We start from the raw sequence: 26,690 nt of genomic DNA, 5'->3' as shown, positions 1-26,690 counted from the left end.
CAAGGAGCCCCCTCGATAATTCTCGACGAGGAAAGAAGACAGGATACGGGTAAAAAAAAAAAAAACGAACAGCCGCAGACCCCAGCCGCTGCTTGCCAGACCGGACTGCTTGAACCACAGCACTACCAAAATTCGGGCTGCTGCCGCGCCGACTCCACTGCCGCCGCCAACGGATTCCGCAACGACGCCAGATGCTCTCCCAGCCATCGCTGGACTCGCTGCCCCCGAGCGTCGATTCCGAGTCTCTCACCGGCATTCTCGTCCGCAGTCCCGGTCCTCCATCCGTCAATATCGCTTGCCCACACCAAGCTACACACTGTCGCCCGGCGTGTCCCCCCAATTGAGAAACGCGAGGCGCTTCTCCCTGAGAGTCCGACACCGTCATCGCAACAGTTACCAGCCTGCTTCACCCCGACAATCACCTCAGGGCAGATCTCGGTTCTGGCGTTTCGCGATGGCTTTCCTCTTCAGAGGGAAGAAACACCAGGACCGGGCGCTCCAGAGCCGCGATGGCCCGCAGGGTCCTGGGTCGGCCATGGGCGGCGCTGCTGCGCGCGTGAGAGATGAAAAAGGTTCGCGGTCAACGCCGACTGGCAGTCTCCATTCCCTTGATAACGAAGGGAGCATGGGCAGCCCCGACCAGCCATATGGCCGCCAGCGTGGGCAGAGCCTCGATCAACCTCAACAGTCACAGACTTCGCCCCCTCAAATGCAACTCCAGCAACAATACCCCGGCGAACCACCGGTACGTTGTCGCCCAGTAGTCTTGTTGTGGCCGTGACATGAACCTCTTTTATGACATGTGTAGATAGTACGTATCTAACGTGAATGTTATTGCAGTACCGAAACGGTGCTCCTCCCCTCTCTAACAATCCAAATGCTTCGCTCTATCCATGGTCGCAACGCCGATTGACCTACACGACGTCACATCCAAGCCCATTTCCCCGATATGGTGCTGCTGTCAACTCGGTGTCCTCGAAAGAGGGCGATATCTATCTAATGGGCGGTCTCATCAACAGCTCGACCGTGAAGGGCGACTTGTGGTTGATTGAGGGCGGGAGTCCAAATCTGGCTTGCTACCCTTTGGCAACAACAGCCGAAGGTCCTGGCCCCCGAGTTGGCCACGCGGCTCTGCTAGTAGGAAACGCTTTTATCGTGTTTGGCGGTGACACCAAGATCGAAGAGACCGATATATTGGACGAAACGCTCTACCTCTTGAATACATGTAAGGCCCCATCTCCTCGAAAACAAGGCAGTATCTAGACCTGGGTTGCTTACTTCCTCCTCTCAGCAACGCGGCAATGGTCACGCGCACTCCCTCCTGGACCGCGGCCTACCGGTCGCTACGGCCATACATTGAATATCCTAGGCTCCAAGATCTATGTTTTCGGTGGCCAGGTGGAGGGACTCTTCATGAATGACTTATCAGCATTTGATTTAAACCAGTTGCAGAACCCGAACAACCGTTGGGAGATTCTTATTTCCAACGATCCTGCTCCTCCCCAAGGAAAAGTGCCCCAGCCCAGAACGAACCACACCATGGTGACGTACGGCGACAAACTATACCTGTGAGTTGCTATTTCTTTTCTCCGATGACGGTGGCGGCGCTTGCTGAGACTTTCTAGGTTTGGTGGCACAAACGGATACCAATGGTTCAACGACGTCTGGAGCTATGATCCTGTGACCAACTCCTGGACCTTGCTTGACTGCATCGGGTATATTCCGTCCCCTAGAGAAGGCCATGCTGCGGCTCTCGTCGACGATGTCATGTATATCTTTGGCGGAAGGACCAAGGAAGGCGCAGATCTCGGTGACCTTGCGGCGTTCAGGATTACGACTCGTCGCTGGTACACGTTCCAGAACATGGGACCGTCGCCCTCTCCCCGGTCCGGACATAGCATGACAACAGTTGGGAAGACGATTGTGGTTCTTGGTGGTGAACCAAGCTCACCAACAGCATCCGTAAATGATTTGGCGATTGCATATTGCCTTGACACAACTAAGATCCGGTACCCCAACGATTCAGGTGCCAGTGGACCGAGAACGCGCCGTCCGAGCGATGTCACCTCGCCGAGCTCTCGTGGTGCGGCACCATCGCGCGATGGTTCAGCTGGTGCCTCGGAAAACCGCAGGTATACCGGAGTTCCCAGTAACAATCCTTATCGATCTCCGCCTGGTGGTGAATTCAGTCCTCCCAATGGCCATCCTTCGGGGCCGAGTAAGGTGCCGAGATCAGGGGGTCCGACTGGCCCTTCTGGGCCCTCTCCTCAGGGACAACCTCCGAGACCAACCCAGGTCGGTGCCGTTCCTCGCCCACGAACAGCATCACTAGAACGCCAAGAACAACCTTCACGGGGTTCTCCTATCACGTCTCCTGTATCCCAGCAACAACAACAACAACAACAACAACAACAACAACAACAACAACAACAACAACAACAGCAGCAACAACAACAACAACAATCCACAATCCCTAAGGAGAGTGATGACGTTGCTGCCAACGGTCGTCGCACCCCGAATCAGAACCCGCCACGGTCTTCATCAAGACAGGCGGATGTTCAAACCCCAGATGCTGCCAAGCAAAAGCCACCCAAACCCTCTGGGAACCAAGGGCCCTCTGACAATGCTACAGACTCGGCACCCAAGCAAGTAGGCCGACCCGTGTCCCCTCCGCCCCCGAATCGTCAGAACAGCAACCCGCTTTCAAGGAGATCATCGACGAGGAACTCGCAAACCGTCGCTTTGCTGAAAGAACTAGACGCAGCGCGGAACCGGAATGCATGGTACGCTACTGAGCTAGAGCTGGCGCGTAAGAATGGTTACATTCCCAATGTGTCCCTTAATCCGGCCCTTGACGGCCGTGCCATGGATGCATTTGACGATGACGATAAACCGCTCATCGAAGCCCTACTAGCCATGCGTAACGAGCTCGCCAATGTCCAAGCATCTGTTGATAAACAAGCCGTGCTGGCTGCCAAGCAGATTGCCGAGGTGGAGAGGCAACGAGATGCTGCCATCCAAGAAGCAGCCTATTTGAAGGCTAAACTGGCCGCTCTTCGCGGAGGCAGCACGGCTGGCACTCCGCAATTCGACGAAAAAGATGCCGAGGATCGCATCGGTGAGCTCAGCAAGAAGCTTGCGTTTGCGCTTAATTCCCAAAAGGAACTACAGGATCAGCTGGACCGCCTTACCATCGAACATGAAGCGGAGAAGAAGGCAAGGAAACTCGCGGAGGACACTGTCACTGCGGCACAGAAGAGATTGGCGGAGCTGGAAACTTATAAGCAGCAGGCCAGCTCTGATCTCGAAAGATTGAAGTCGGAGCTTCATCTGGTGCAACGGGAGGCTCGCGAGCAATCGGTCAATGCAACCGAGGCGCTTGCGAAAATTGAAATGTTGCGCATTGAGAAGGAAGCGTTAGAGCAGAAGTACAGTGAAATTGTTGGGAGTAGCAAGGAACAGTCTGAAACTTTTGAATCGCTTCGCCAGGCTGTGGCTGCTTCGGCAGAAACCAAGGCTCTGCTGGAACGCAGGTTGGATGAGGAGAGGGCACTGAGAGAAAAGGTTGAAGCCAAGCTTAATAAGCTCAAAGCAGAGCATGAGGCTCGGACTGCGGAATTGGTGGCGGTTACACAGCGCCTGAGGGATGCCGAGGAGTTGGCAGAACAGCATGCTAACGAGGCCCGCGTGCATCGGGAGGCTGTGTTGGCGGGCCTTGACAAGATCGCTGCCAGAGACGCGTCTAAGTCAGACAAGGTCGACAGTGAGCGACTCGCGTCCCTACAAAGTCAGATCAATGCTGCCAATGCATTGGTTAGGAAATATCAGCAGGAAATTGACAATGCTGCCGACAAGCTGCGTGGTGCCGAAGAGCGGATCGCAGGGCTCGAGGCCTACCAAGAACAAGCTAGCCGTGAAGGTGTCTCCGTCCGGCGCCAGCTCCAGAGCACGCTTAGAGAGGTCCAGTCTCTCCAGGCTACTAACGCTGAACTGAAGCAACAACTCGCCAAACAGCAGCTTGAGGCGAACGCCATGTTAATCCAGTACAATGCCCTTAAGGACATTTTGTTAGAGCGCGGCATTTCCCCGACGGCTGCTGCTGCGCGGGCACGCAGCAGTCCTCGCGGTACTCCTCGCGAGGGATCGCCCGAAATGCGTCTACGCGAACTCGAACAACAGCTTGCTGAGGCCCGGAGTGCCCTGGAGGAGGCCAAGGCTCAGGCGGCACTACAGCAGCAAGAGTCGGAGTCTCTCTATCGGGACAAGCTTGCACAGCTCGAGAACGACTATCAGTCTACTGTCCACTATGTCAAAGGTACCGAGAAGATGCTCAAGCAGCTCAATGAGCAGCTTGCCCGGTACAAATCCGAGAACAATCGGCTCAAAGAGCAGGTTGTCGAGCTCGAAGACAAGCTTTCCACCGAAAGGTCGGCCGCAAAATTGTCAGACGCGCCCGCAGATTGGGAGACTCGGCAGCAGCAGCTCCAAGGAGAGATCGACCGTCTGCAGGCACAGCTGCGCGAGAACTCTCAGAAGTTCGAGCAACAGATCACGTCGATCCAACAGGAGCTGGCCGAAGTCCAGAAGGAACGCGATTCGGCGCTGGGAAAGACAGAGGAGGCCGTCCGCCGTCTCGAGACCACGCGCCGCGATCTCGAGACCCTGCAGCAGGAGAACGCCCGGCTGGAGCGTCGCGCTATCGACGCGGAGCAAAAGGTGACCACCCTGCTCGACCAAGTCGAGATGAGCGTCGACAACTTCCGCCGACGGAGCGGCCGCCAGGCGACAGATTCGGGGACCTCTGGCGAGACGATCAGCGCCATTGCTAGCGCCAACGCGACCAACGGCGGAGGGCCGGGCCACACTCGCCAGGAGTCGCTCACCGATGTGGAGAGCTTGTACAGCAAAGGTGACGCTGCCACTCTGGCGAGCCGGCGCAATAGCTTGGGGCTGGGCGCCAGTATCGGGGATGCTCGCAATAGCGCCGCACTGGACAGTCTCGCGAACGAACTTGAGAGCCTGCGCAGCCATTGGGAGCAGAGGAATTACCGGCTGAGCAACACATTTGATTTTGACATGCCCACGCCGACGGCTGCTTCTCCTGCGACGGCCACAGCCGGTGGTGTTGCACCTGGAAACGCTTCGGCTGGGCTGAGCGAGAGCCTGGCTGATTGGAGGAAGAATAGACTGGAGGAAGAGCAGCGGGATTAATGTTCCAGGAAATGGGACCTTGGATGAATTGTTGCAGTGTGCTTGGGAATTGAAACCTTTGCGGCTTTGGGTTGTCACTTTTTTATTTTCTTCTGTTGTATAGGGGAAGCAAGTGATTAATAATCTTGTGTTATTGGTGTTGGCTGTTACCTGCGGGACACAGTTTTCTCTTCTTTGGGGGATGGGTGAGGTATTATCTCTGCTTGTCATTGTTCCTTTCAAGCCTTTTGTGGTCGATTTACATCATACCACCAACGAGGTTGCCCGACTCAGTCATTCCTCTTCCCCCTCAAACCCTTCCCCCCCCTTTTTTTTTCCAAAGTTCTCTTGATTCCCATGTGTTTGTGGTTAGGCTGGCTGCAAAACAGGCGTGCCCAGCGCGCATTAATCGTCCTTTGTTTTTCCACTATTGCTTTTCAGTTGACTTAGCTCTTTTGTATTACGATTATATATACGCTGGTGATGGTGAAGGAATGTTGGAAATGGATGATGTATGGATGTCTGGATGGTTGAAATGAAGCTGGCGAAGGAATGGTTTGGTTGGACTTGCTCTTAGACTCGAGTAGGTTTGTGACAGACCCAGTTGGTTTGGGCATTGTCAGCCAAGAGGGGTTCAAGGCATTTTGCCTTTTATTCTGTTTTCTACCGGAGCTAAGTAAATATACAAGGGCCTTTTGTCTCAGTGCTGCTACCTATTGTAAGGGTCCTGCTGCCAGTTGAACAACTATAATTCACCAGTTTTCACTGGTAATCTTCTTTACACTATTATGTTCGTGTTGCCTATTCAGCCGTTGGTCTATGTGTAAGCTCTTCTGGATTTTGCCTGACTCCATCACTTTATGGGCACCTCATTCGCTAGCCAAATGCAACTGTTAGAATAACTCGAGACCAAGCAATTGAGCGTTGAGCTGTTGTTTGAACCCCCACTCCTTAGCGCAGCGGGACATCCATTGGGCACCTTGGTCAAAGCAAATGTGTCCTTCCGCTCGCTTATAGACACGTTTTTACATATTGCAGTGAAACCGAGTTTTCTCATCTTAACCAGTCAATTTTTCCAAAACCAGCCACCGTACCAAGATCAGCAGTGAACGAGGTGGGGCTTTCCGAAGCTTTGTTGTCGCTCTTGAACGCCTTTTCGGTTCTGTGCGAAAAGCTTCTGAAAACGAGAATCCCCTCCCACCCTCTTCCACATACACCTTTGCTCTAGAAAATCTGTGGTAGTGAACAAATCAATATCTAGCCAAAACAGAGTATCCTCATCAATCCTCTACCCGAGACCAATCACGTCACACCCCATAAGCAACCATGGCCCTCTCCCCAATTGCGAGGTCAACACTTCAAGCGGCTCTCATCAGTGCCATATCCAATATCCTCGCTCAGTTTATTGCTGCTCATCAGGCTGGGGTATGCTTCTTCTGCAGTTTTGTGGTATACCTGATTCATGGACTGACTGGATTTTAGCAACCTTTTGCCTTTAACCCCATCCCAACACTCCAATACACACTCTACGCTTTACTTTCTACCCCTCCAAATTTCATGTGGCAGGAATACCTCGAGTCCATATTCCCTTCTTACACTTCTCAGGAAGATGGGGATAACAAGAGCGAAATTAAGCGGATGCAAGAACAGCCTCGTTTAAACAAGATCAACACTCTTATCAAGACCATTTTGGACCAAACCTTGGCCGCTGTCCTGAACAATCTCGCATTTTGCCTGGCGCTGGGCGGGATGCGGATGGGTATGGCTAAACAGGCAAGCGAGTTTCTCCGCCTGCAACAGCAACACCATTCGCAAAACCAGTCTCCTGCTGGGAGCTTTATTCTCTCACTGTTACTGCTGCTTGAAGCTTTTTCGAAGACGGGGGGTCCGATGCGGTATGAGGACGTGAACTGGGCTGTGGTCTGGGAGCAAGCGAAGAGTGAACTTTGGGGGCTCATGATCGTTAGCTGGCAGTTTTGGCCATTGGTCAGCGTGGTTAACTATGCTTTCTTGACGAGCGTAGAGGCGAGAACGCTGATAGGCAGTTTGGCTGGTTTGGCATGGGGTGTGTATCTGAGCCTGTATGCAGGGGGTAACTGAAGCGGGTGGACAGGATTGAGAAAGAGAGAGGGGCTACTATTGCTTTTATGCATCTTGCCCTCTTTCTCATGACATGGATTGATGACAAAACATTGATTGCTGGAACAACTCGCAATACGGGTTGAGACTTTCCAATCTTGGACCAAGAGAGATTTCATGCTTAGTGATTCTTCAGCATTATGACCTTCGTTCTAGAGCTATTCTAAGTCATATACCCGTGCCCCAACAACCCGAACTATGGAAAATGGAAAGTGTAGAGATCCCTCACGTGACGAGCCAGCCATAAGAAATCGTGCCTGCGCGGCATTCTTCGGTCCGTCGTCCTTCCATGTCTAGCAGAGGCCCAGCCTGGGCTCGGAGAAGAGAGACGTAACCATCATGGACCCAGAGAAACACCAAGAGCAAACGTGACGCTAGCCCACATCATTATTCAGGTACAAAGCAGGCAAGTGAAGGAGCACATAACCGGTACCCCTTCAGCAGCCCGGAATTAGACAACACTTGCGCTATACATGTCTGTATCATACAAGCCAGTGTTTGGTGATACTTCTCTGCAGGTGCCTGCCACATCAACCCCACATAGTTTGACATTCATGGCTGTCGTATTTGAGTAGACAGCAGGAAAAGCTGTGATTTCATGACCGGCAGAGGATCCACATGAAAAAAAGTTGGACGATATAGGAGTAGAAGAAGAGGAACTGCGTTCGCTGGTTCCTCTTGGCGCGTGAATCAAGTGGGTGCATGGTCTGCATGGGATTCCCCCTGTCGTTATTGTTCTCAGGGAGGAGGACATATTTCAAGGAACGCATCTGTCATGTCTGTTAGTCTCTGAAACCGTTCAAAGGATATAGAGACCGAAACGTACCAAAAACAAAGAATTGGCCAGAAAGGTGTAAAGAAACACCATCCATCCAACCCAGCCACCGGTTCCCTTGCCACCATTGACAATCTCAGCAATAATGATAGTCACGTTGATGCCGACAAACTTGTATCCTGAGTATGCCACCAAGTCCAGCAACTGGCTCTCGTTGGAAATGCTCAGAAGATAGCAGCCAAGCTTCAGGCCGAGAATCTCGACGATTTGGACTACTACCGCGGTGGTCGCAATGTAGCCAAAAAGCTCGGGCTGGAACTTGCCGCGCAAGCCCGAGATTAGCGCCTGGAGGAAGATATATGTAACCAGCGACATGACTGGGATGTACATGTCCGGACTATTAATGTCGTCGCGCGGCGGCAAGTAATACCAATTCTCCTGACCGGGGCGACCACCTCCTCCAGGGGCCTGACGGCGCGTCCACGGCTTGTGTCGCCAGGGGAACAGGACCAGGAACAGTTTTGAGAGGACGTAGCTGTTGGTCACATTGAAGTAATGCTTGAGGGCGGTCACGTTCACGAAACGGTTGACCTAGCAGTCATGTTAACCATAGTTCATCCTAAGCAAGCCCTGGGTACTTTGATCCTACGTTTTGCTCAAAGTATTCTTGTCCATGGCGGAATGCAGACTGGCCAAATTGTGTTGCGATCTGGGCGGCAGGGTCGTTTATGAAATTGGCATAAGGCCCAAACATTCCGGTGCCCGACGGCGCCTGGTGCTGTGGCTGAGGTTGGTAGGGGCTACCATCGTACGAAGATGCTAGCGGTGGTGGTGACCGGAGTTGTGGGACAGTCGAAACGTGTTGCGGCACGGGGTGGTGTAGCGGGGGCGAGTGGCTGTATGTTGGTCGCTGCATCGTCGGAGAGTTGTGTGAAGCTGTCGAGGGCTGGAGGGTCGACGTCGAGCTGAGTCAGGTCGCCAGAAGCATCGATTGTCAGAAACAGAGTAAAGGGTCCTATCTCGCGATGCTGGCCCGAGGGTGTGGGGTTGCGTCGGATGTTGGATGTTTAAGCGTGGTGTTTCTGGACATGTGTTTTTAGGGAGCTCCTTCGCTGACGTCCCCCTGGGCTGGAGCTTCGGCAAGGCCAGAAAGATTGGCTGGAGCCTCCCGGTCTTGGCAGAGCAGGCTGAGCGGGACTACTAATGACGCAGCACACTGATCCTCCAATCACGACCTGAAATCTTGTCGATAAACTATGAGGCCGCGCCGTGTCAGTGGCGCCGCGACGACCCTTAGAAAGAGGATCCAAGAGTTGACCAAGTGGCAGCTTTGAGGGATCGCGCAGCCTATTTCCAGCTTCCCACATCAAATCGCACAAGGTCGACGTCTGTGCTTGATCGCCAGTCCGAAATGTTGGATGCATTTGAGATTTTAACCACCTCGGGTGTGGTTCTCTGGTCCAGGACCTATGCACCCGTGAACCCGTCGGTCGTCAATGATTTTATTACGGATGTCTTCATTGAAGAGAAGAGCGCGGTGGCGGGCTCCAAAAATGGCGGCTCTGCAGCCTCCAACCCTCCATACAAGCACGACCAGCACAGTCTACGGTGGACATTCGTGAAGGAATTGGGTATCATCTTCGTTGTAAGTGTCCTGCACTTAGGAGATAAGATGTCCCACAGGATGTATGGCATACAAGGTGCTGACTATCCTGGTCGCAGGCTGTCTATCGTTCTTTACTACATCTTCCATGGGTTGACAAACTTGTCGACAATATCCGGGCCATTTTCGTCAGCCTATACAGCGAACAATTTAAGAGGCCTAATACCACGATTATCGAATGCATCAACTTTGACAAGTATTTTGACCAGCAGCTGCAGGAGCTTGAGCAGACGGGTTCTAGGGTTGATGCGCGCGTACCCAAGATTGAGGCACACTCCGCAGATGAAGAAGAGCAGCCTTTTGTTCCATCACCAGCGGGAAAATCTGAGCAGAAGGCTCCTATTGAGTCAATCTCCCAAAACCATTCGCGCCCTACCACTTCCAGCACAAGCCACCTAGTCGTGCCGAGACCAGGTCCCGGGGGCAAGTTGTCAAGAAGGGCCCGAAAGCTTCAGAACAGTAACTCGGCGCCTGCTTCTTCTGGCGATGAGGCCCCGTCGCGGAAAGGCAAACAGGGCAAACTTGTCAAGCGCGGCAGGAAGTGGGATGCAGATGGGTTGGCCATTGAAGATGACGGATCGGATGTTCAACTTGACTACTCAGCGCCTGCCTTGACGAGCGACAGTGAGGCTGAGGCCAGTGGGAGGGCAATTAGCATCGAGAGAGTGGATGCTTCAACCATGGGTTCGAGAACTAAGGGGAAGTTTGTGCTCAAGGATCTGGGAGACGAGGTCCACTCTATTTTGGCAGACGCGGAAGCCAAGAAGAATGCTGAAACAAGCTCCGAAGCTTCGAGTGGCATTGTTGGCTCCAGTTTGAACGCTATTGGTGGCCTTTTCAGGAATTTTGTTGGTGGGAAGGTCTTGACGAAGCAGGATTTGGAAAAGGCTATGAAGGGGATGGAAGAGCATCTTCTTAAAAAGAACGTTGCCCGTGAAGCCGCGGTGCGTCTTTGCGAGAGCGTTGAGAAAGAGCTGATCGGTGTCAAGACCGGAAGCTTTGAGAGTAGGTCGACTCCGAAAGATCATGCTCTACCATAATGGCACAGTCACTAACACCATTGCGCGCAGGCATCAGCAGAACGGTCCAGAAGGCCATGGAGGCATCTCTCACTAAGATGTTGACGCCAACCTCTTCCATCGATCTCCTTCGCGAGATCGACTCGGTCACATCTCCCCCGCCCACTTCGGGTCGCCAGCGGCGGCCCTATGTCATCTCCATTGTAGGCGTTAATGGCGTGGGAAAATCAACTAACCTGTCCAAGATTTGCTTTTTCCTGCTGCAGAACCAGTATAAAGTTCTCATTGCCGCGGCTGACACTTTCCGGTCCGGTGCGGTCGAGCAGCTGGCTGTGCATGTACGCAACCTCAAGGAGTTGACGGCCCGCGAGGGTGGCAGGGTCGAGCTGTACCAGAAGGGTTATGGCAAGGATGCTGCGGCCGTCGCCAAGGACGCCGTTGTGTTCGCCGCCCAGGAAGGGTTTGACGTGGTGTTGATCGACACGGCTGGTCGTAGACACAATGACCAACGGCTGATGTCGTCACTCGAGAAGTTTACCAAGCTTGCAAAGCCCGACAAGATCTTGATGGTTGGTGAGGTAAGTTATGCTTGTTATTACGTTCTCTATGAGAGATATGTTACTGACCTGAAGCAGGCTCTTGTGGGCACAGACTCCGTGGCACAGGCAAGGAACTTCAACGCCGCGTTTGGCGCCGGCCGTTCACTAGATGGCTTTATCATTTCCAAGTGCGACACTGTAGGCGATATGGTTGGAACTTTGGTCAGCATTGTACATGCAACAAACGTTCCTATATTATTCGTCGGTGTTGGGCAGCACTATTCAGATCTGAGGAATTTTTCTGTCAAGTGGGCAGTTGATAAACTCCTGAGTAGTGCGTGACTGCTCAACTTAAGATAATCCATGTGCGGCAAGGTTGGAATACTAGATAATATATGGAATTTTTCAGCTTTGCTGATCCAGTAACAAGCTCTCCTGAATAGTGATTACTTTAATAATCTTGTCTTTTTGAACTACTGGGCCGGCGTGTCGGTGTCAGCTTGCAATCAGCCCATCCTCGAGTCTGCTGATGGAGGGGAGCGTAGGACAGACCGTAAAACCCTTGAGACCAGAGTCAGGGTCTCAGGGATAGGGTTGATTTTTCAAGATGGCGCGTCACGTGTTTACGTGAAGCTGCGTTGAAGGCCCCGCGGTCATTAGCGCGTCGCCCATGCAGCTGAGGAATTACGTATACTTCCCTTCTTTTACCACCGACTGCATTCGCCAGCTACGGCGCCATGCCAGTTCCCAATGGCATCCGATGCTCTCACAAACCCTGCTCAGCCGGGTCAGCACTCGTATGCTGACTCAGCAGGTCCTGCAGGCGGGCCTCTCCCTTCTGCTGCCCCTCCACCCTCGACACTTGCTGCGCAGCTCGTGGAGAACATCTCGACTTCAAGCACCAGGCTCACACGACCCGACGAGACTAGCGAACTGAAGCGCTTGTTTGCTGCCATCGAAAAAGTCAAGAATGACCCAAGCTGTTTGAAGACTCCTGAGCAGCGTCTTGAACATAACCACTTGCTCGTCTATGTTTGTGGCAGTGTCCTGCTCGATAACCTGAAGTTGGACGATGCGTTCGCCGATCGTGAGCGTCTTTGCAGCGAGACATCCCGCGCCATAAATTTCCTCAAGGTCACAATTCAAGAGACGCCCGCGGTATTGAAATGTACCACCGATGGGAGGACTTTCATCCACCGCGGACAGGAGCCGCTGTGGGTTTGGATCTTGCCTAAGGTGCTCCGAGTTCTAGGACATCGGAGATTCATCTCTCTCTCAACAGAGATAAAGAATTTTTGTTGCGAAGTCTTGAAGTTAGCCATGGGGAATGAGAAGCTATGGGACTTGGCTCCGTTGCTGTTGATTTACCTTAGGACAAACCTAGGAGGTATGTAGGCCTTGTTTACATGACGTCATATCGAAGTTGCGCTAACGTATACGCTGTATCTAGCCATTCTCGCTCGCTATAAGTCTTCGGATATGACAAACTTGCAACACGGCCCTTCTGCGATCACCCTTCCTCCCAACGTTTTTTTTGAGACCTGGAATGGCAGTGCACCACACACTTGCACCTTCACTATTCCCGACGGTGAACATGCTCTACGACATGCGGTTACCCTCGCTACCATCATTGCTGACGTGTCCATCTCAAGGACACACGAAGTTCAGCAAATTTCCCCTCATGATCAACAGTTAGCTTCTCTTTTAGATTCCTTGCAATCCCTGAGCTCTCTCTTAGCTGCCTGGCCCATGCCGTTAGGGATTGGATTGGCACCCATGATTCAAATCCCTCTCGATTTGGCTGAGGCCTATAGTAATTGTCGGAGAGTAGAAGGAGTTTTGAGCCACAAAGCCAATACATCGCTGGTATTGGTGTGTGCCAGTTTCTGCCAGGCTTCAGGCTACCTGGCGGCTGAAGATGAAGACGGTGCATCTTTGAGGCGTGTCTTCTGTTTAGCTCTCGCTCATTTGGCAAAAGCCTCTACCAACCATGAACCTACGGCAAGGCTCGTGACCTCTGTGCTACTTCCACTGGCACAACGACTTACTGCCGACAACCCTGCTTTGGGTGCGAGCACTGATGTTTGGGTAAGTTCCAAGTCGCTTGCCATCTGCAAAGTATAGAATGTCTTACAAATAGCCAAGAGGTCTGTTCAACTTCTCGTTCGCACAGTAGCTGGGTCAACTTCGCCGGAGCTCAGCGAGGAGATTGCAGCAGACAAGTTCATCGATACTCAGTTGCGTCGGCAGGTTCAGAAGCTGCCGCTTAGACGGACGCGGGAACAGCTTGAGCTCCGGCCTGCCAAACGCAAGAGATCCGATAAGGGACCATCATTAATGTTGGACGTAGCAGGCCGCCTGTGTCGGTTGGTGGGCGCTGATCCTTCCAGTCAAGTGGATGCTCTGGAATCTCACATAATGTTTGTCTCTTCTTCTTAGAGTTGTTGAATCTGAAGCTAACAACTACCAGGGAACGATACCCTCAGCTGAACGAGGATGATCAATGCTATCTGATTGATCTCGTCTCCCGGATCCCCTGTGTCGCCGATGAGACCCTTGAACTTAGGAAGAGGAGCCTGTCCGCAGGTGGGAACTTCCATTGCCCTTCATGCTCCGATGAATTGATTTTGTCTCCTGCACCATCAGGTCGACACCAGGAAGTCAAGCATCTTGGCATCACTCTGTTCAGCAAGATAATTAAACTCCCGAGATTCATTGAATCAAAAAAGCCTCGGGTGTATGCCATGATTTGCCTGCGACGCATCGCAAGGCATTCAACGGACGAGGATTTTTGGGATCTTGAGAAGTCCGACCCTGGTCAGTGGTGCCTGCAATCGCTGAACAGCTCCATCCGAGAGCTTCGCATTGCCGCTGGCAGGGCCATTCCGGTGTTCATCACGGAGCCCGCTTTGGCCACGATCAACAAGGAGGTTATCAAGCGGAATCGTACCACTGTCTTGGCTTTCTTGCGATCTCTTTCTGAAAAGGAGTCCCCTCGGCTTCATGAGACCTGCATCATGGCTTGGGCACAAGTAGGCAGAGTAGTCGCCGATGACGAGCTCAATCTGGTTGTCCTCAAACTTGTCGAATATTTGGGGCATCGGAATCTGACAGTGTCATCCTTCGCCTTCAACGAAATAATTAATCTTGCCGAATCTAGAGGCCAATCACCATCACAATTGTTTGAGCCTTTCTGGTCTAACCTCGGTTTTGCTGTTGTCAAGGACCTAATGACCAGGCCCCAGACAGCACGGATGGTTGCCGACCTGCTTCAACTCAGTGTGCCGGAACTTTTGGAGTTATTGCAGAAGCATGCCCTTCCTTGGCTTGTCCTTACCAAAAAGCGCGAGGTTATCCGAAAGATTGCCGAAGCTCGTGGCGAGAAAGAAGAATGGCAGCCGTGTCTCGATCAAGGGAATCTCCCCTCGATCCTAGCCCTCCTTTTGATTCAGGATACACCCGATGTTGCTACCCATGCTATGTCTTTACTTGGACATGTTTCTGAGAAGATTGCCAACAGTGAGCTAGTAGAGCTCCTAAGAACAGACCCTATAACCATTGCTTTGGAGTTGTTCAAGGCCGCGGCTGATTCCAATGAGAATCGGAAAACAAGGGCAAGTAGCTAACGCATCCTTCTATGTTGAACGGAGGAATAAGGACTAACAATGCGTAGGTCAAAGCTGCTCTGACCACCATGGCAACCCTTCTGTTAGGAGATCAGAACGACAAACGAGCCAAAAAGTCTCAAGTAATTGGGCGCTATCTTCAGCAGCACGCCCTTGGTTTAGCACAACGTCTGATCGAAGTGATAAATGACACCTTGCAGCTACATCCGCCAGTGGCGGAACAGAGGAGGTGTCTTGGGGCTATGGAAGAGATGATACGCATATGCAAGACTTATGTCTGCATTGCCCGACCACAGGTACGATTTAACCTGTTCTTTGTGCTTCGATTCTCGTTTCTTAGCTGACAGAATCCCCAGATCTCTGCCTGCCTGCTCTCTGCAATGGCGTTGGATGATCTCCGGTCTGCTGCCTTTTCCTGTTGGGAAGCCATGCTTACCTGCATGGAAGAGGCTGATGTGGAAGCACAGCTTGAGACGACGTTCTTCATCATCGGATCGTATTGGAAGACTTTTGACCTTGCTACCAAGCAAAAGGTCAAATCTCTAATATCGACTCTTCTTGAAGCTCACCAAGCTCTCTTGCAGAAGTATGCGAACAGGCTGCCTTCGTTAAGACACATCAGTGAGCTTTCCGATTTGTGTACGGCACTCGATAATCTGCGCCCACCCTTAGATGTCAGAGGTGCCTTTGGCATCTTTGCCGAGCGCTTGAAGCATGAAAATCCAGGAGTGGTAGAGCTTGCGCTTGTTGAGCTGAACGCCTTTCTCCAAAAGCACCAAGATTACGTCCAAACATCAGCAATCAGCGAGCAGCCGGATACAGTTGTGACTGCGCTAGTTCGTTCCCTGCTTGACTGCTCTGCCAAATATAATGGCTGGCAAACGGACATTCCTCGGCTTTGCGCTGAAGCCATGGGGCTGATCGGCTGCCTCGACTCGAATCGTGTTGAAACAACGCGGGAACAGAGACAATTCGTCGTTGTCCACAATTTCGAGGATGCTCGAGAGACCACAGATTTCGTCGCCTATATGCTTGAAAACGTGTTGGTCAAGGCGTTCCTATCGACAACCGACACCAAGTTCATTGGCTTTCTTTCCTATGCCATGCAAGAACTTCTCGAACGGACCGATTTCAAATATGCTGCTGCGGATCCCAAATCCGAAATACACGCGGCGATCTACAAGAAGTGGCTCGCGTTCTCGGATAACACGCGTGAGGTGCTGACGCCGTTCCTGTCCTCAAGGTTCGTCGTCGCGCCTATGCCTCCTCAGACGATAGAATATCCTGTCTTCAAGCCAGAAAAGCCTTACGCCGTCTGGGTGAGGGCATTCGTTCTCGATTTGCTCCGCAACGGGCAGCATCCGTTTAGCCAAGCCCTATTTGAGCCCCTCTGTCGGTTAATCAAAGTCAAGGACCTTGTTGTTACAGAGTTCTTATTGCCTTATGTTGTTCTGCACGTTATCGTAGGACAAGATCATACAGATGCGTTCAGAAAGAAGATTACTGCTGAGTTGACGGCGATTCTCCAACACCAGCCCCCTGAAACTGCCTCATATGTTGAGAAGGAGGACGCCAAACTCTACTACCAGGTATGAAGCCCAATTGTGTTTACTTCGTATCATTACTAACTGATAGTGAAGGCCGTCTTTCGCATTATTGATTACTCGAGGAGATGGCTGCAAGTCAAAAAGTCGAACCATAAAGTCTCAGACAGAGACCAATCATGGATCAAACGTGTTGAGGAGGTCATCGGCTCTCTTGATCCTGAGCTGATGTCACAGCGAGCAATCGACTGTAATGAATATGCTCGAGCTCTGTTTTTTCTGGAACCGCATATCGAGGCCCGAGGGAAGCACCTCACACATGAAAGGGGGGACAGGATGTTGCAGTCGTTGCAGAACATTTATACTAATATCGACGATCCCGACGGCCTTGAGGGAGTTTCTGCAATTTTGCAAAGCATTACGCTGGATCAGCAAGCTCTCAACCATCGCAAGGCTGGCCGCTGGACTGCCGCGCAGACATGGTATGAGATTCGGCTCGCCGAGTCGCCTGATGATCCAGACATCCAACAAGATCTTCTTACATGTCTCAAAGAATCCGGGCAACATGGTTGGTCACTTCATATTACTCCTTTTTGGATTGTAGCCTTTCTAACAAGATATGACAGACGTCTTGCTAAACTACGTAGAGGGAATGAATGTTACAGAGAGCAACGTGACTAAGGTTGCGCCTTTTGCTGTTGAAGCTGCCTGGGCGACAGGAAGGTGGCAAACTCTCGAAAAGTACTTGCGGTTGTACAATGCGGGAGACGTCTCAGAGATTTTCAACCTTGGCGTCGGCCAAGCTTTGCTCTGTCTGAAGAGCGGAGATGTTGCGAAGTTCAAGGAGCATATTCAGATGTTACGTGACAAGGTGGCTGGCTCCATGACCTATTCGGCAACGTCGTCGCTCCGGGCATGCCATGATGCCATGCTGAAATGTCATGTCTTGAGTGATCTAGAGTTGATCGCAAACGAGAACCTCAAAGGAAATGGCGATCAGCAGGCAGTCCTCGCCACACTGAACCGTCGGCTGGAGGTACTAGGTGCCTATGTCAGCGACAAACAGTACTTGCTTGGCATTCGCCGAGCCGCTATGGAGCTGATGAGGTATGGTTTTCTATGTTTCGGGCACCAGTGTTCTGCTCTGACTTGTCACAGGCCCAGGTTTTCAAACGAGGACATCTCTTCCCAATGGCTGGCTAGCGGCAAACTCGCGCGGAAAGCTGGTTCAATGCACCAGTCATTCAATGCAGTGCTGCATGCTCAACAGCTGGGCGATGGTTCTGCTACCATTGAGCATGCTAAGCTCCTCTACAAAGATGGACACCATCGTAAAGCCATTCAAATCCTGCAGTCGGCCATCGCCACGAACTCTTTCATCACGGACAATTCTGCACTTACTCTTCCACCCACTTCGAGCAAGGGCCAGGAGACCCAACGGAGTCTCTTGACCGCACGGGCACATCTTCTGCTTGCCAAATGGCTTGATTCAACGGGCCAGACGCATGCTAGCGCTCTTCGGTCTCAGTACCAACAAGCAGCGAAGACGTATCCTCATTGGGAGAAAGGCCACTATTACCTTGGCCGTCACTACAAGAAGCTACTCGAATCAGAGAAGGCCCTCAAGCCGGATGATCAATCGGATGAGTATCTTACTGGGGAGATGGCGAAATTGGTCATTGAGAATTACTTGCGGTCTCTCAATTTCGGAACCAAGTATCTCTCTCAGACTCTACCTCGTATCCTCACGTTATTCCTCGAGCTGGGTACTCAGGTTGAGAACATACGAACTTCGGAAAGCAAGATCACCGTGACGCGAGAGCTGCACCAGCGCAGGAAGAACATCCTCATGGACCTCTACAAGCACTTCCTGAAGCACATCCCGAAGATGCCGGCATACATCTTCTACACGGCGCTTCCGCAGATTGTGGCCCGAATTGCCCACCCCAACCAGGAGGTGTTCAAAGTTTTGGAGCAGATGATTCTTAAGGTGATCGAAGCTCATCCTCAGCAGGCTCTCTGGAGCCTGTTCCCTCTCATGACGACGAGATATTCCCATGAGCGCCGAACGCGGGGTATGCAAATCCTGCAGGCCGCTCGTTCTCTGTCAAAGCGAGTGGAAGGTGCCGATTATGACCTCAGCAAGCTGATTCGGATGGGTGAGAAGCTGGCCGAACAGCTTTTGGTTGCGTGTAACACAGGAGAGTTCCAGAGCAACAAGACCATCACAGCAAGCATCACAAAAGATCTGAACTTCAACCACAAGTGTACGCCGTGTCCTCTGGTGGTACCAATTGAGGCTTGTTTGGTGGCCACGTTGCCGACCCTCACCGACAACGTTAGGAAGCACAAAGCCTTTTCTCGAGATGTGATCACAATCCATTCCTTCCTTGATGAGGTGTTAATCTTGGGCTCCCTGGCGAAACCCCGCAAACTCACTGCCAGAGGGTCTGACGGGAAGCTATATGGGTTGTTGATCAAGCCCAAGGACGATCTTCGAACAGACCAGCGTTTGATGGAGTTCAACGGGCTGATCAACAGGTCTCTGAAGCGGGATGCTGAAGCAAGTAGGCGGCAACTCTACATTCGCACTTACGCTGTTACCCCTCTGAACGAGGAGTGCGGCATTATTGAGTGGGTCAGCGGACTCAAACCACTGCGCGACATCCTGCTTGCTCTTTACCGGGCGCGAGGCATCTCCCCTAACTATGGAGAGCTCTCGAATAAGATGCGTCACTCAATGATGACCGGGGACATCCGCATCTGGACAGACGACATCATTCCCAGCTTCCCACCTGTGCTTCCTGAGTGGTTCATTCAGCAGTTCCCCAATCCCTCGGACTGGTTTGCTGCCCGGCTCAAGTATACGCGCTCGTGCGCCGTCATGTCCATGGTGGGCACCATCCTGGGCCTGGGTGACCGGCACGGGGAGAACGTGCTCCTGGAAGAGGGCAACGGCGGCATCTTCCATGTCGATTTCAACTGTCTCTTCGACAAGGGCAAGACATTTGCACAGCCGGAGCGTGTACCCTTCCGTCTAACACACAACATGCAGGCGGCCATGGGTATATACAGGCATGAAGGCCCTTTCCGACATTGTAGCGAGCTGACACTTCGGATCCTGCGACAGCAAGAGGAAACGCTCATGACCATTCTTGAGGCCTTCATCTACGATCCAACGTTGGATCTGCAAAGGACCAAGCGGCGCCAGCACGATGGCGGCGTTATTCGGATGGATCCCAACAGCGTGGTTGAGACTATCCGCCGCAAGGTGCGCGGTCTGCTGCCGGACGAAAGTATCCCTCTCGGCGTGGAGGGTCAGGTTGAGGAGCTGATCAAGGAGGCGACGAACCCGAAGAACTTGGTCGCTATGTACATTGGATGGTGTCCGTTTTTGTAAATGTTTTGTCTCTGTATCTGCTAGGGCGTTTCAGGGGTTGTTTAGGTCTTAGGATGACGAGAGACGGGGATGAACTGGTCGCTCGGTCGTAGGATTATTATTGACACTGTGTGGTATTTCGAATTGGCATAGGAATGTATGGACTATGATTCAAGCATCTCTATCTGTAAATAAAACAACAATTACATGTGGAATTGCATCGGTTGCTATATCTATCTTGTACCATTTGGCACTCTAGTCAGATCGTCTTGTTCAAATGGCTGTAGAAGAGAGAAAATTGGCTGCTATGGAGGGGGTCGTTCCTCTATAATCAGGGCTGTTCGGGCCCTGAGGAGGCCGCTGCTGAGTGGTGGCCCCACTAAAACGCTAAGTCCTAGTCCAGTGCACTACCTTTTCTGCTCAACACCAACCTTCGACCTTCTTTTCCACAGGGTGCACCTTCCTATCTATCAGTATAATACCATTGACTTTTTCCATGATTGTTTGCAGCGTGTAATTTCCTTCACGTATTTATTTTCTTTCAATTTTAGGCTACGATACGCCGGAGTTTGCCTTCCGAGTACCTCCCCCTCCCCCCTAAAGCCGTGCGTGAATCGATAGAAAACCAGTTCGACGCGTCGCGCCACACATTCTTTCTTCCCTTCCCTTCGACCTGCGCCTACCGCCATTTGCGTAGTACAGCGTTCAACGCCTGACAACTGCATTTAACAATTTAATTCCTTAACGATACTTCAATTGACTCTCTGTCAACATGTCGTACCGCATTGGTAAGTATTTTTTTTTGTGGCAAATACCCTCTTGTTTGCTTTCTGATATCGATCATTCGCTCTTCCAACCCAGCTCTTGCAAACCAACTTCATGCTCACCGTTTGAGTACTGCTGATATGGAAGCCTTCTGGAAAGAAAAGCCGGACAAGTCATTTCTCATCGGTGTTTTCGTCTTTTAAAACCTCGATTTCCTCTATTGCCTCAACTACTTAGCACAATCGCTAACTATATCTAGAAATCTGCCCCAACAACCGCGCCCTTTGCAGAGACAAGGTCTGCAAAGAAGCCGGAATCAAGATCTGCAAGGGAGAGCTCCGTTTAGGGACCTGGGTTGAGGTCCAGGACCATGGAGCTTGGCATTGGCGCCATTGGTACTCATTTTTCAATCATGCAACCTCGTGGCAACAGTCACGGGTGATTCTCCTGGTTGGCAATGTGGCTGACTTGACATTCACATCAGGGGATGTGTATCGGGTGAGCAAGTCGTCAATATGCAGAAGAAGTACGCGACCGATAAGCCCGGCGAGTACAACTGGGAGGCAATTGACGGCTGGGAGGAGCTTGAGTAAGTCTGCTTTTCACATATCATCGTGTAACTGGACCAGATCACGCTGACCATCAATCAGGAACTTCCCCGATGTACAGGAGAAGGTGAAGCGCGTCATCAGGCAGGGACACATCGATCCAGAGGACTTTAAAGGAGTAAGTTGTTCCGTCAACTTCACCTATCCGCGGCCACCGCTCTTGACTTTCGCTTCTCATCCCGCTTCCTTCTTTTTTTTTTTTTCTCACTTACATTTCCCTCCGATTATCTTTAATGTCTTGCTTCGAGATGCTGACTAGATATTCAGGACCCTGAGATGAATAAGCCTGGTCAAAAGGGCATTCGTAAGAGGAAGAGGAAGGCAGATGACAATGAGGAGGAGGAACAGGAGGAGGAACATGTGGAGCGTCCCACCAAAAAGTCCAAGAAAGGTGTTAAGAAGGCCGAAGTCAAGGAAGACCCGGCTTCTGCTTCCGAGGAAGTCGCAGAGAAGCCGAAGAAAGCTGCCAATGGGAAGCGCGGATCCAAAGTTGCTGTCAAGGAAGAGAACGTTGATGATCAGAATGAGGGCGATGCCGAGCCTAAGAAGCCCAAGAAGGCCGGTAGGGGCAAGCGTGGTGCCAAGGCCATCAAAGAGGAGGAGCATGATGCGGAGGAGGAGCACAACAATATTAAGACCGAGCTTGGGGCCCTGGTTGAGGAGCCAAAGAAGAAGGGCTCCAGGAGCAAGAAGGTGAAGAAAGAGCCAACCCCTGAGTCGGAGCCCGAAGCCGAGCATGTCTCCAAGGAACAAGAGCCCGAGGATACACCCAGCGAAGAGAAAGTAGAGGAACCAGCTCCGAAAGGCAAGAAGGCCCGCAAACCCAAGGTGCAGGCTAATGAGAAGCCTGCATCTGCCCCCAAGAAGGGTCGTGGCAAGAAGGCGTGAGTTTTCTTCGACTCTGACCTACCTTCAGATCAGTTCTAACTGGCGCAGGACGGCTTAATTCTTTCTATGGAAGGATTCGTTGATATTCTTTAATATTGCATGGCCTGCAAGTCTGTCTTGATAATCTTCCGCTACATGGTGTGTTGCAGGACCATGGTGTGTGTAATTTTCTGAGGAACTGGTGACCAAGAGAGCTCACTGCACAATGTTCAACCGGGGTTATATGCATTTTGCTTCTGTGCTACCCCTCTTTTGCTAAGAAAATGACTACCTCTGGTGCCTGTCGAGCATCTGTTTGATATAAGGACGATCATCCTATACACTGAATTTGTATCATTCCTGCCTCATCCTAGCGCTATATATGCGCTGCCTCGTTGAAATATTGGCCACTACGGTTTGGGGTACCTTGCGCAAGCCCAAAAGCTTGACTTCTCCAGCAAACTAGACGGCACTGCTGGACACCAGCTGTATGCATGAGTGGATGGATCAGAGAGGTATTAGAAAAAAGTAGCAATCGATAAGAAGAAGCAAAAAAAACAAAGACAGAAAGGGAAGGAGAAAAAAAAGAGAGAGGGAGGGTGGGCTACTTCATTTTCTTCACCGTGAGAGAGTATCGAAAGCGGATGAGACTTTTGGGAGAGGCTGAGCCCGAAGACAACGGTGATACGCGGTGGGTCGGGAAAAGAGGTTCACCAATGAGCCAAGCTACGGTGGAGTCAGGCTAAGGCAAGAAATGGAGCCGTAAGCGTGCTTTCGAGGGGAAGGCAGCCGCCGCGTCAAGGTGAGGCTCTTGGCCGGGCTTTTTGCTCTGTCTTGATTGACCATCGACCAGGAAACACCAATACTTTACACTACATGTACCATCTCCATTTCAAGTCTTGAAATCTCGATGAAAGATTATGTTGACCGAACCCAATGTCTACGTGTCTCACTAGAGAATGCACAAAGTCTGAGCCCAAAGTGTGGCTTTGTTATACAAAGTTGGTGTTGAACCAACATACAGTTCCAATGCACTTACGGAGTGTCTCTGAGGCACCGCTATGCCCTGCTGGCCCCAGGTAGGTTCGGCGCCAGTTTCGTCGGCGGGTTCGATATTGTCCAACGGTGAAGTTCTCCGAGTGAGGGCATCAGCCCAGAGCCCCGCGCTAAACCAGAATTAGTCTAGGGCCGATCGAGAGGCGCAGGCAGGTGAGCAGGCTACCCAGTCATCATCGCCGCGAGGAAGGTAGTGAGATGCAAGATGGACGCATCTTCCGGAATCAAGGACAGCGTTGGTTGTGTTGGTTTCACGTTCGAGCTCACTGCAGGTGATTGTCCAGATTTAGCTCTGGTATCAACACATCAACCGGCCGTCATGAGTAAACATGACCAGGCCAGCTGCCCAGGCCTGAAACCGCTTGCGCCGGCCGGGAGAGGGCGGGTATCCAGGCCAGAGGGGGGGTCCTGAGGGGCCAGGAAGAGCAATCGCCGGGCCAGTCATCGCTTGAGATCAGCCCCGAGGATGGAAGGTTTACGGCAGCATGAGGTGGAAGCGCGCTGCTTCAGGAGCTTGCCCGGCGGTATTTGCCAAGCTGCTAGGCTGCTAAGAGCTGGCCAACAGCGGCTCTGCGTCGTGCAAAGCTCCTCCTGATTATGCCGCGCGCTCCTGTTGCAAAGGCGGCGCCTGTCTTTGTTGTCTCGAGTGGTCCCACGGGTCCCCGTCGCTCGCGTCTGGCTTAATACCAGCACGTCTCCCAGCTCCAGCTCAATAAGAAGCTATCTTGACTCCAGGAGTCTAGGATACGCACAGCAATCGACCAGAACTACCGAGCACAACCGAGAATCAGGAGATACCAGAGAAATCGAGAGGGTTGGGTGTGCCAAGGTGGTTTCGAGTCACACTGCAGCCGCCTTCGTGCATCAAAAGGTCACCCTGCCTGCCCCGCCTTGGCTCGTGGACTTCACAGCCCCCAAGGGCTCCAACAACCAGCCGGGGATCCTTCAGCTTGCCTGCCCGTCCGCTTGCTGCCTGTCCGCCGTTCCCAGCCTTCCGGGACTCAATTTCCACTTTATGCCCAACTTTTTCTTGTGAGCAAGAGGCGGCTTCGGAGTCATAGAAAAGAGAAAAACGGAAGCATCGCCCAGAAGCCTCACAACATCCCCTAGCCATCAGCACACGACCGCGTGGCAGTTGGATTTTGGTCAAGCTTCACCGGCTCTCGGGTCGGCCCTTTCCGTCTTCGAGCCGCATCAGGACTCTTTGACTGTTCCTCTTTGCCTGTGGTGCTTGATAAAGCCCAGATCGTCGTGCCCCGCTTGAGCACTTGTTCCCGACAGGTCAAGCAAACCAACACAGCTCGCACAACCAAAACTCCCCACAACTCACTCAAAAACCCTCCCTCAGAAGCAAAAAAAAAGCAAATCAAAAAAAAAAAAAGAAGCCATGTCTGCGAGAAGCAGAGTCGACGAGTATGGTTACATCCGTGAGCCCCGGCGTGCCCGGGAGTACGAAGAGCGCCGGTACGAGATCCGTGAGCGGTCGCGCTCTCGGGACCGGGTGCCTTATTTCCTCCGCGAAGAGAATCGCCGCCCAGAGCAGGGTCCGCTGGTGCTCCGCGAGCGCGAGCGCGAGATCGTCGAGCGACCAGTCCGAGGCCGGTCTCCAACTCCTGTTCGGGTACATGAGCGGGTCATCGAGCGCACCAGGAGCGTCACCCCGCCCCCTCGGCCGCCGTCGAGGCGTGACGGCCGTGAGGAGGTGCGCATCCGCCAGGTTGTGAGGGAGTCCAGCCGTGGCCCGGGTCCAGAGAGGATCCGGTTCATTGATTCGCACTCGCGGTCCCCCTCGCCTGTTGAGCGTGAACGGATTCGTATTGTCGAGAAGGAGCGTGCTCCGAATCCCCCCCCGTCCCCTAGACCCACGACTCCCCAAGTCATCCAGGGCCCCATCATCGAGAGACAAGTCATCACTCACTATCGGGATATTGATCATGGTACGTGGCAGAAGTTCGTGCTTGACGTCGATAGCTCCAGTGCTAAACATCTTCTAGGAATCGTCCCTGCGCATCCCCCGTCTCCTCTCCGTGAGCATCGCGACACAGAGATTGAGATCCACACGTCGCGGGGAGGGACTGAGGTCGGCATCCATCGCGCACGTTCTCGCTCCCGGGTCCGTGGCCGCTCCATTGAGCGCCCTGTGATCCGGGTCGACGACGATGCATCCGTCCGGGTTGATCGCAAGCACTTGCATGTCGACATTGAGCGTCGTCGTAGCCTCTCCCGCACCGGCGGCCGCCGTGCTCATTCTGCTGCTCCACCTATCATCGATCACTCATCCTCGTCCTCTGATGAGGAGTATGAAATCACCTCCCGTATCGGTGCCCGCAGCCGCCCCGGCGAGGCTATTGGCGGTAGCACTCGCAACTGGACCATCATCGACGTGCCGCCGGGCACCGAGCGCGTTCGCATGGATGGCGCCGGCGGTGCCTCGGCCGAGGTCACTTGGTCCAAGTACAGCGGTGTGAGGAGAACCCGTTGGATCCCTGACCGCGACGAGGAGAAGGACAAAGACTCAATTGTATCGTCTACCACCACGACCACGACTGTGTCGGAGCGAGAGCGTGGCCGGGTTCGCAGCCGTTCTCGCGATCGCCGTGTGAGTGTGTCGATTAACCTTGATAAGAACGACGACCGTCGTGAGCTCGAGGTTGAGAAGGTCACCGACCGTCGCATCGTCCGCGCGTCGAGCACCAACCCGCCCGCCAAGCGCCAGCCGGAGACCTGGACCGAGATCACCAAGGACCTGGTCTGCCGCGAGGCAATTGAGCAGCTGGGCTATGAGTACGAGGAAACCGACTGGTTCTACTACATCGTGGAGTACCTAAGCTATGTATGTCCCCTTTTTCTTCGTCCCCCTCCCCCCCCCCCAACCAACCAAACACCTAATACTAATTCCCCCCAACAGGATGAGGTCTGCCAACTGGTCGACCTCTCAGACCGTATCCGCGCCGAGCGCCAGCAGCGCGCCCGCGAGCTGGCCTGGGAGCGCGGCGAGTGGCGTCCCGTCGACGACTGGGACCTGTACTACTACCGTGACCACGAGGACCGCCACCGCGGCCGTGACCGTCATAGTCGCCGCCATCACCATAAGTACCGCTATGCGTCATCGACCGTCGACTATGACGACGACGGCGACTCGCGTGTCGTCGAGCGCGAGGTGGTGTATGATAGCCACCGGTCGAGGTCGAGGGGGTATCGGCATTAATGGTGGTAGTAGGGCTACCATTGTGAGTTAAGGAAGGGAAGGAGGGAAGGGACTTGTAGCATGGAATGGTTTGGATGGAAAAAGTGAGATATCTTTTGCTTTTGCATGAGCATGACCTGCTAAAGTTTTTGGATATCCCTCGTTTTTTGGGGGGGATTTGTGGTTGTTGCAAGTCTGTGTAGAGGTTGAAGGCATGTAGCATGGATCTGTTTGTTTATGGCTTTTTTTTGCTACGACTCCTTCTTTAGTTTGCTGTCACTGCTTTGTTTGGTTTTGATTTATGATGATGATGATGTTTACGAGGATGATGAC

The 26,690-nt window shown here is 52.6% G+C and overlaps 6 protein-coding genes across 6 annotated transcripts; 5 read left to right on the top strand and 1 right to left on the bottom strand.

The window, feature by feature from the left end:
* Positions 1 to 454: 454 nt before the first annotated feature.
* On the top strand, positions 455 to 5,211 carry CTHT_0014600 (putative cell fusion protein; the record flags this gene model as incomplete). The annotated part of the gene is made up of 4 exons (XM_006691910.1): positions 455 to 745; positions 841 to 1,225; positions 1,292 to 1,568; positions 1,626 to 5,211. 4 exons carry the CDS (start codon positions 455 to 457, stop codon positions 5,209 to 5,211), a joined length of 4,539 nt encoding a protein of 1,512 aa, XP_006691973.1.
* A 1,305-nt stretch (positions 5,212 to 6,516) lies between these two features.
* On the top strand, positions 6,517 to 7,290 carry CTHT_0014590 (uncharacterized protein; the record flags this gene model as incomplete). The annotated part of the gene is made up of 2 exons (XM_006691909.1): positions 6,517 to 6,615; positions 6,673 to 7,290. 2 exons carry the CDS (start codon positions 6,517 to 6,519, stop codon positions 7,288 to 7,290), a joined length of 717 nt encoding a protein of 238 aa, XP_006691972.1.
* Positions 7,291 to 7,925: 635 nt separating this feature from the next.
* On the bottom strand, positions 7,926 to 9,020 carry CTHT_0014580 (putative ER-To-golgi transport protein; the record flags this gene model as incomplete). The annotated part of the gene is made up of 3 exons (XM_006691908.1): positions 7,926 to 8,099; positions 8,156 to 8,695; positions 8,754 to 9,020. The coding sequence occupies 3 exons, from the start codon at positions 9,018 to 9,020 to the stop codon at positions 7,926 to 7,928; spliced, it is 981 nt and encodes a 326-aa protein (XP_006691971.1).
* Positions 9,021 to 9,515: 495 nt separating this feature from the next.
* CTHT_0014570 (uncharacterized protein) lies at positions 9,516 to 19,895 on the top strand (the record flags this gene model as incomplete). Its single annotated transcript, XM_006691907.1, has 15 exons — positions 9,516 to 9,749; positions 9,827 to 10,772; positions 10,838 to 11,364; positions 11,422 to 11,556; positions 12,109 to 12,712; positions 12,776 to 13,016; positions 13,209 to 13,413; positions 13,471 to 13,745; positions 13,796 to 13,911; positions 13,972 to 14,943; positions 15,039 to 15,247; positions 15,308 to 16,540; positions 16,592 to 17,063; positions 17,122 to 17,602; positions 17,654 to 19,895. The coding sequence occupies 15 exons, from the start codon at positions 9,516 to 9,518 to the stop codon at positions 19,893 to 19,895; spliced, it is 8,892 nt and encodes a 2,963-aa protein (XP_006691970.1).
* Positions 19,896 to 20,646: 751 nt separating this feature from the next.
* CTHT_0014560 (uncharacterized protein) lies at positions 20,647 to 22,135 on the top strand (the record flags this gene model as incomplete). Its single annotated transcript, XM_006691906.1, has 5 exons — positions 20,647 to 20,662; positions 20,899 to 21,034; positions 21,124 to 21,228; positions 21,290 to 21,365; positions 21,515 to 22,135. The coding sequence occupies 5 exons, from the start codon at positions 20,647 to 20,649 to the stop codon at positions 22,133 to 22,135; spliced, it is 954 nt and encodes a 317-aa protein (XP_006691969.1).
* A 2,422-nt stretch (positions 22,136 to 24,557) lies between these two features.
* On the top strand, positions 24,558 to 26,378 carry CTHT_0014550 (uncharacterized protein; the record flags this gene model as incomplete). Its single annotated transcript, XM_006691905.1, has 3 exons — positions 24,558 to 25,107; positions 25,165 to 26,003; positions 26,079 to 26,378. The coding sequence occupies 3 exons, from the start codon at positions 24,558 to 24,560 to the stop codon at positions 26,376 to 26,378; spliced, it is 1,689 nt and encodes a 562-aa protein (XP_006691968.1).
* Positions 26,379 to 26,690: the final 312 nt, after the last annotated feature.

This window comes from Thermochaetoides thermophila, assembly GCF_000221225.1.
Source record: "Thermochaetoides thermophila DSM 1495 unplaced genomic scaffold scf7180000011814, whole genome shotgun sequence".
NCBI lineage: Eukaryota > Fungi > Ascomycota > Sordariomycetes > Sordariales > Chaetomiaceae > Thermochaetoides > Thermochaetoides thermophila.
The sequence above is the reverse complement of the archived record's forward strand: the minus strand, read 5'-3'. Positions and strand labels throughout refer to the sequence as shown.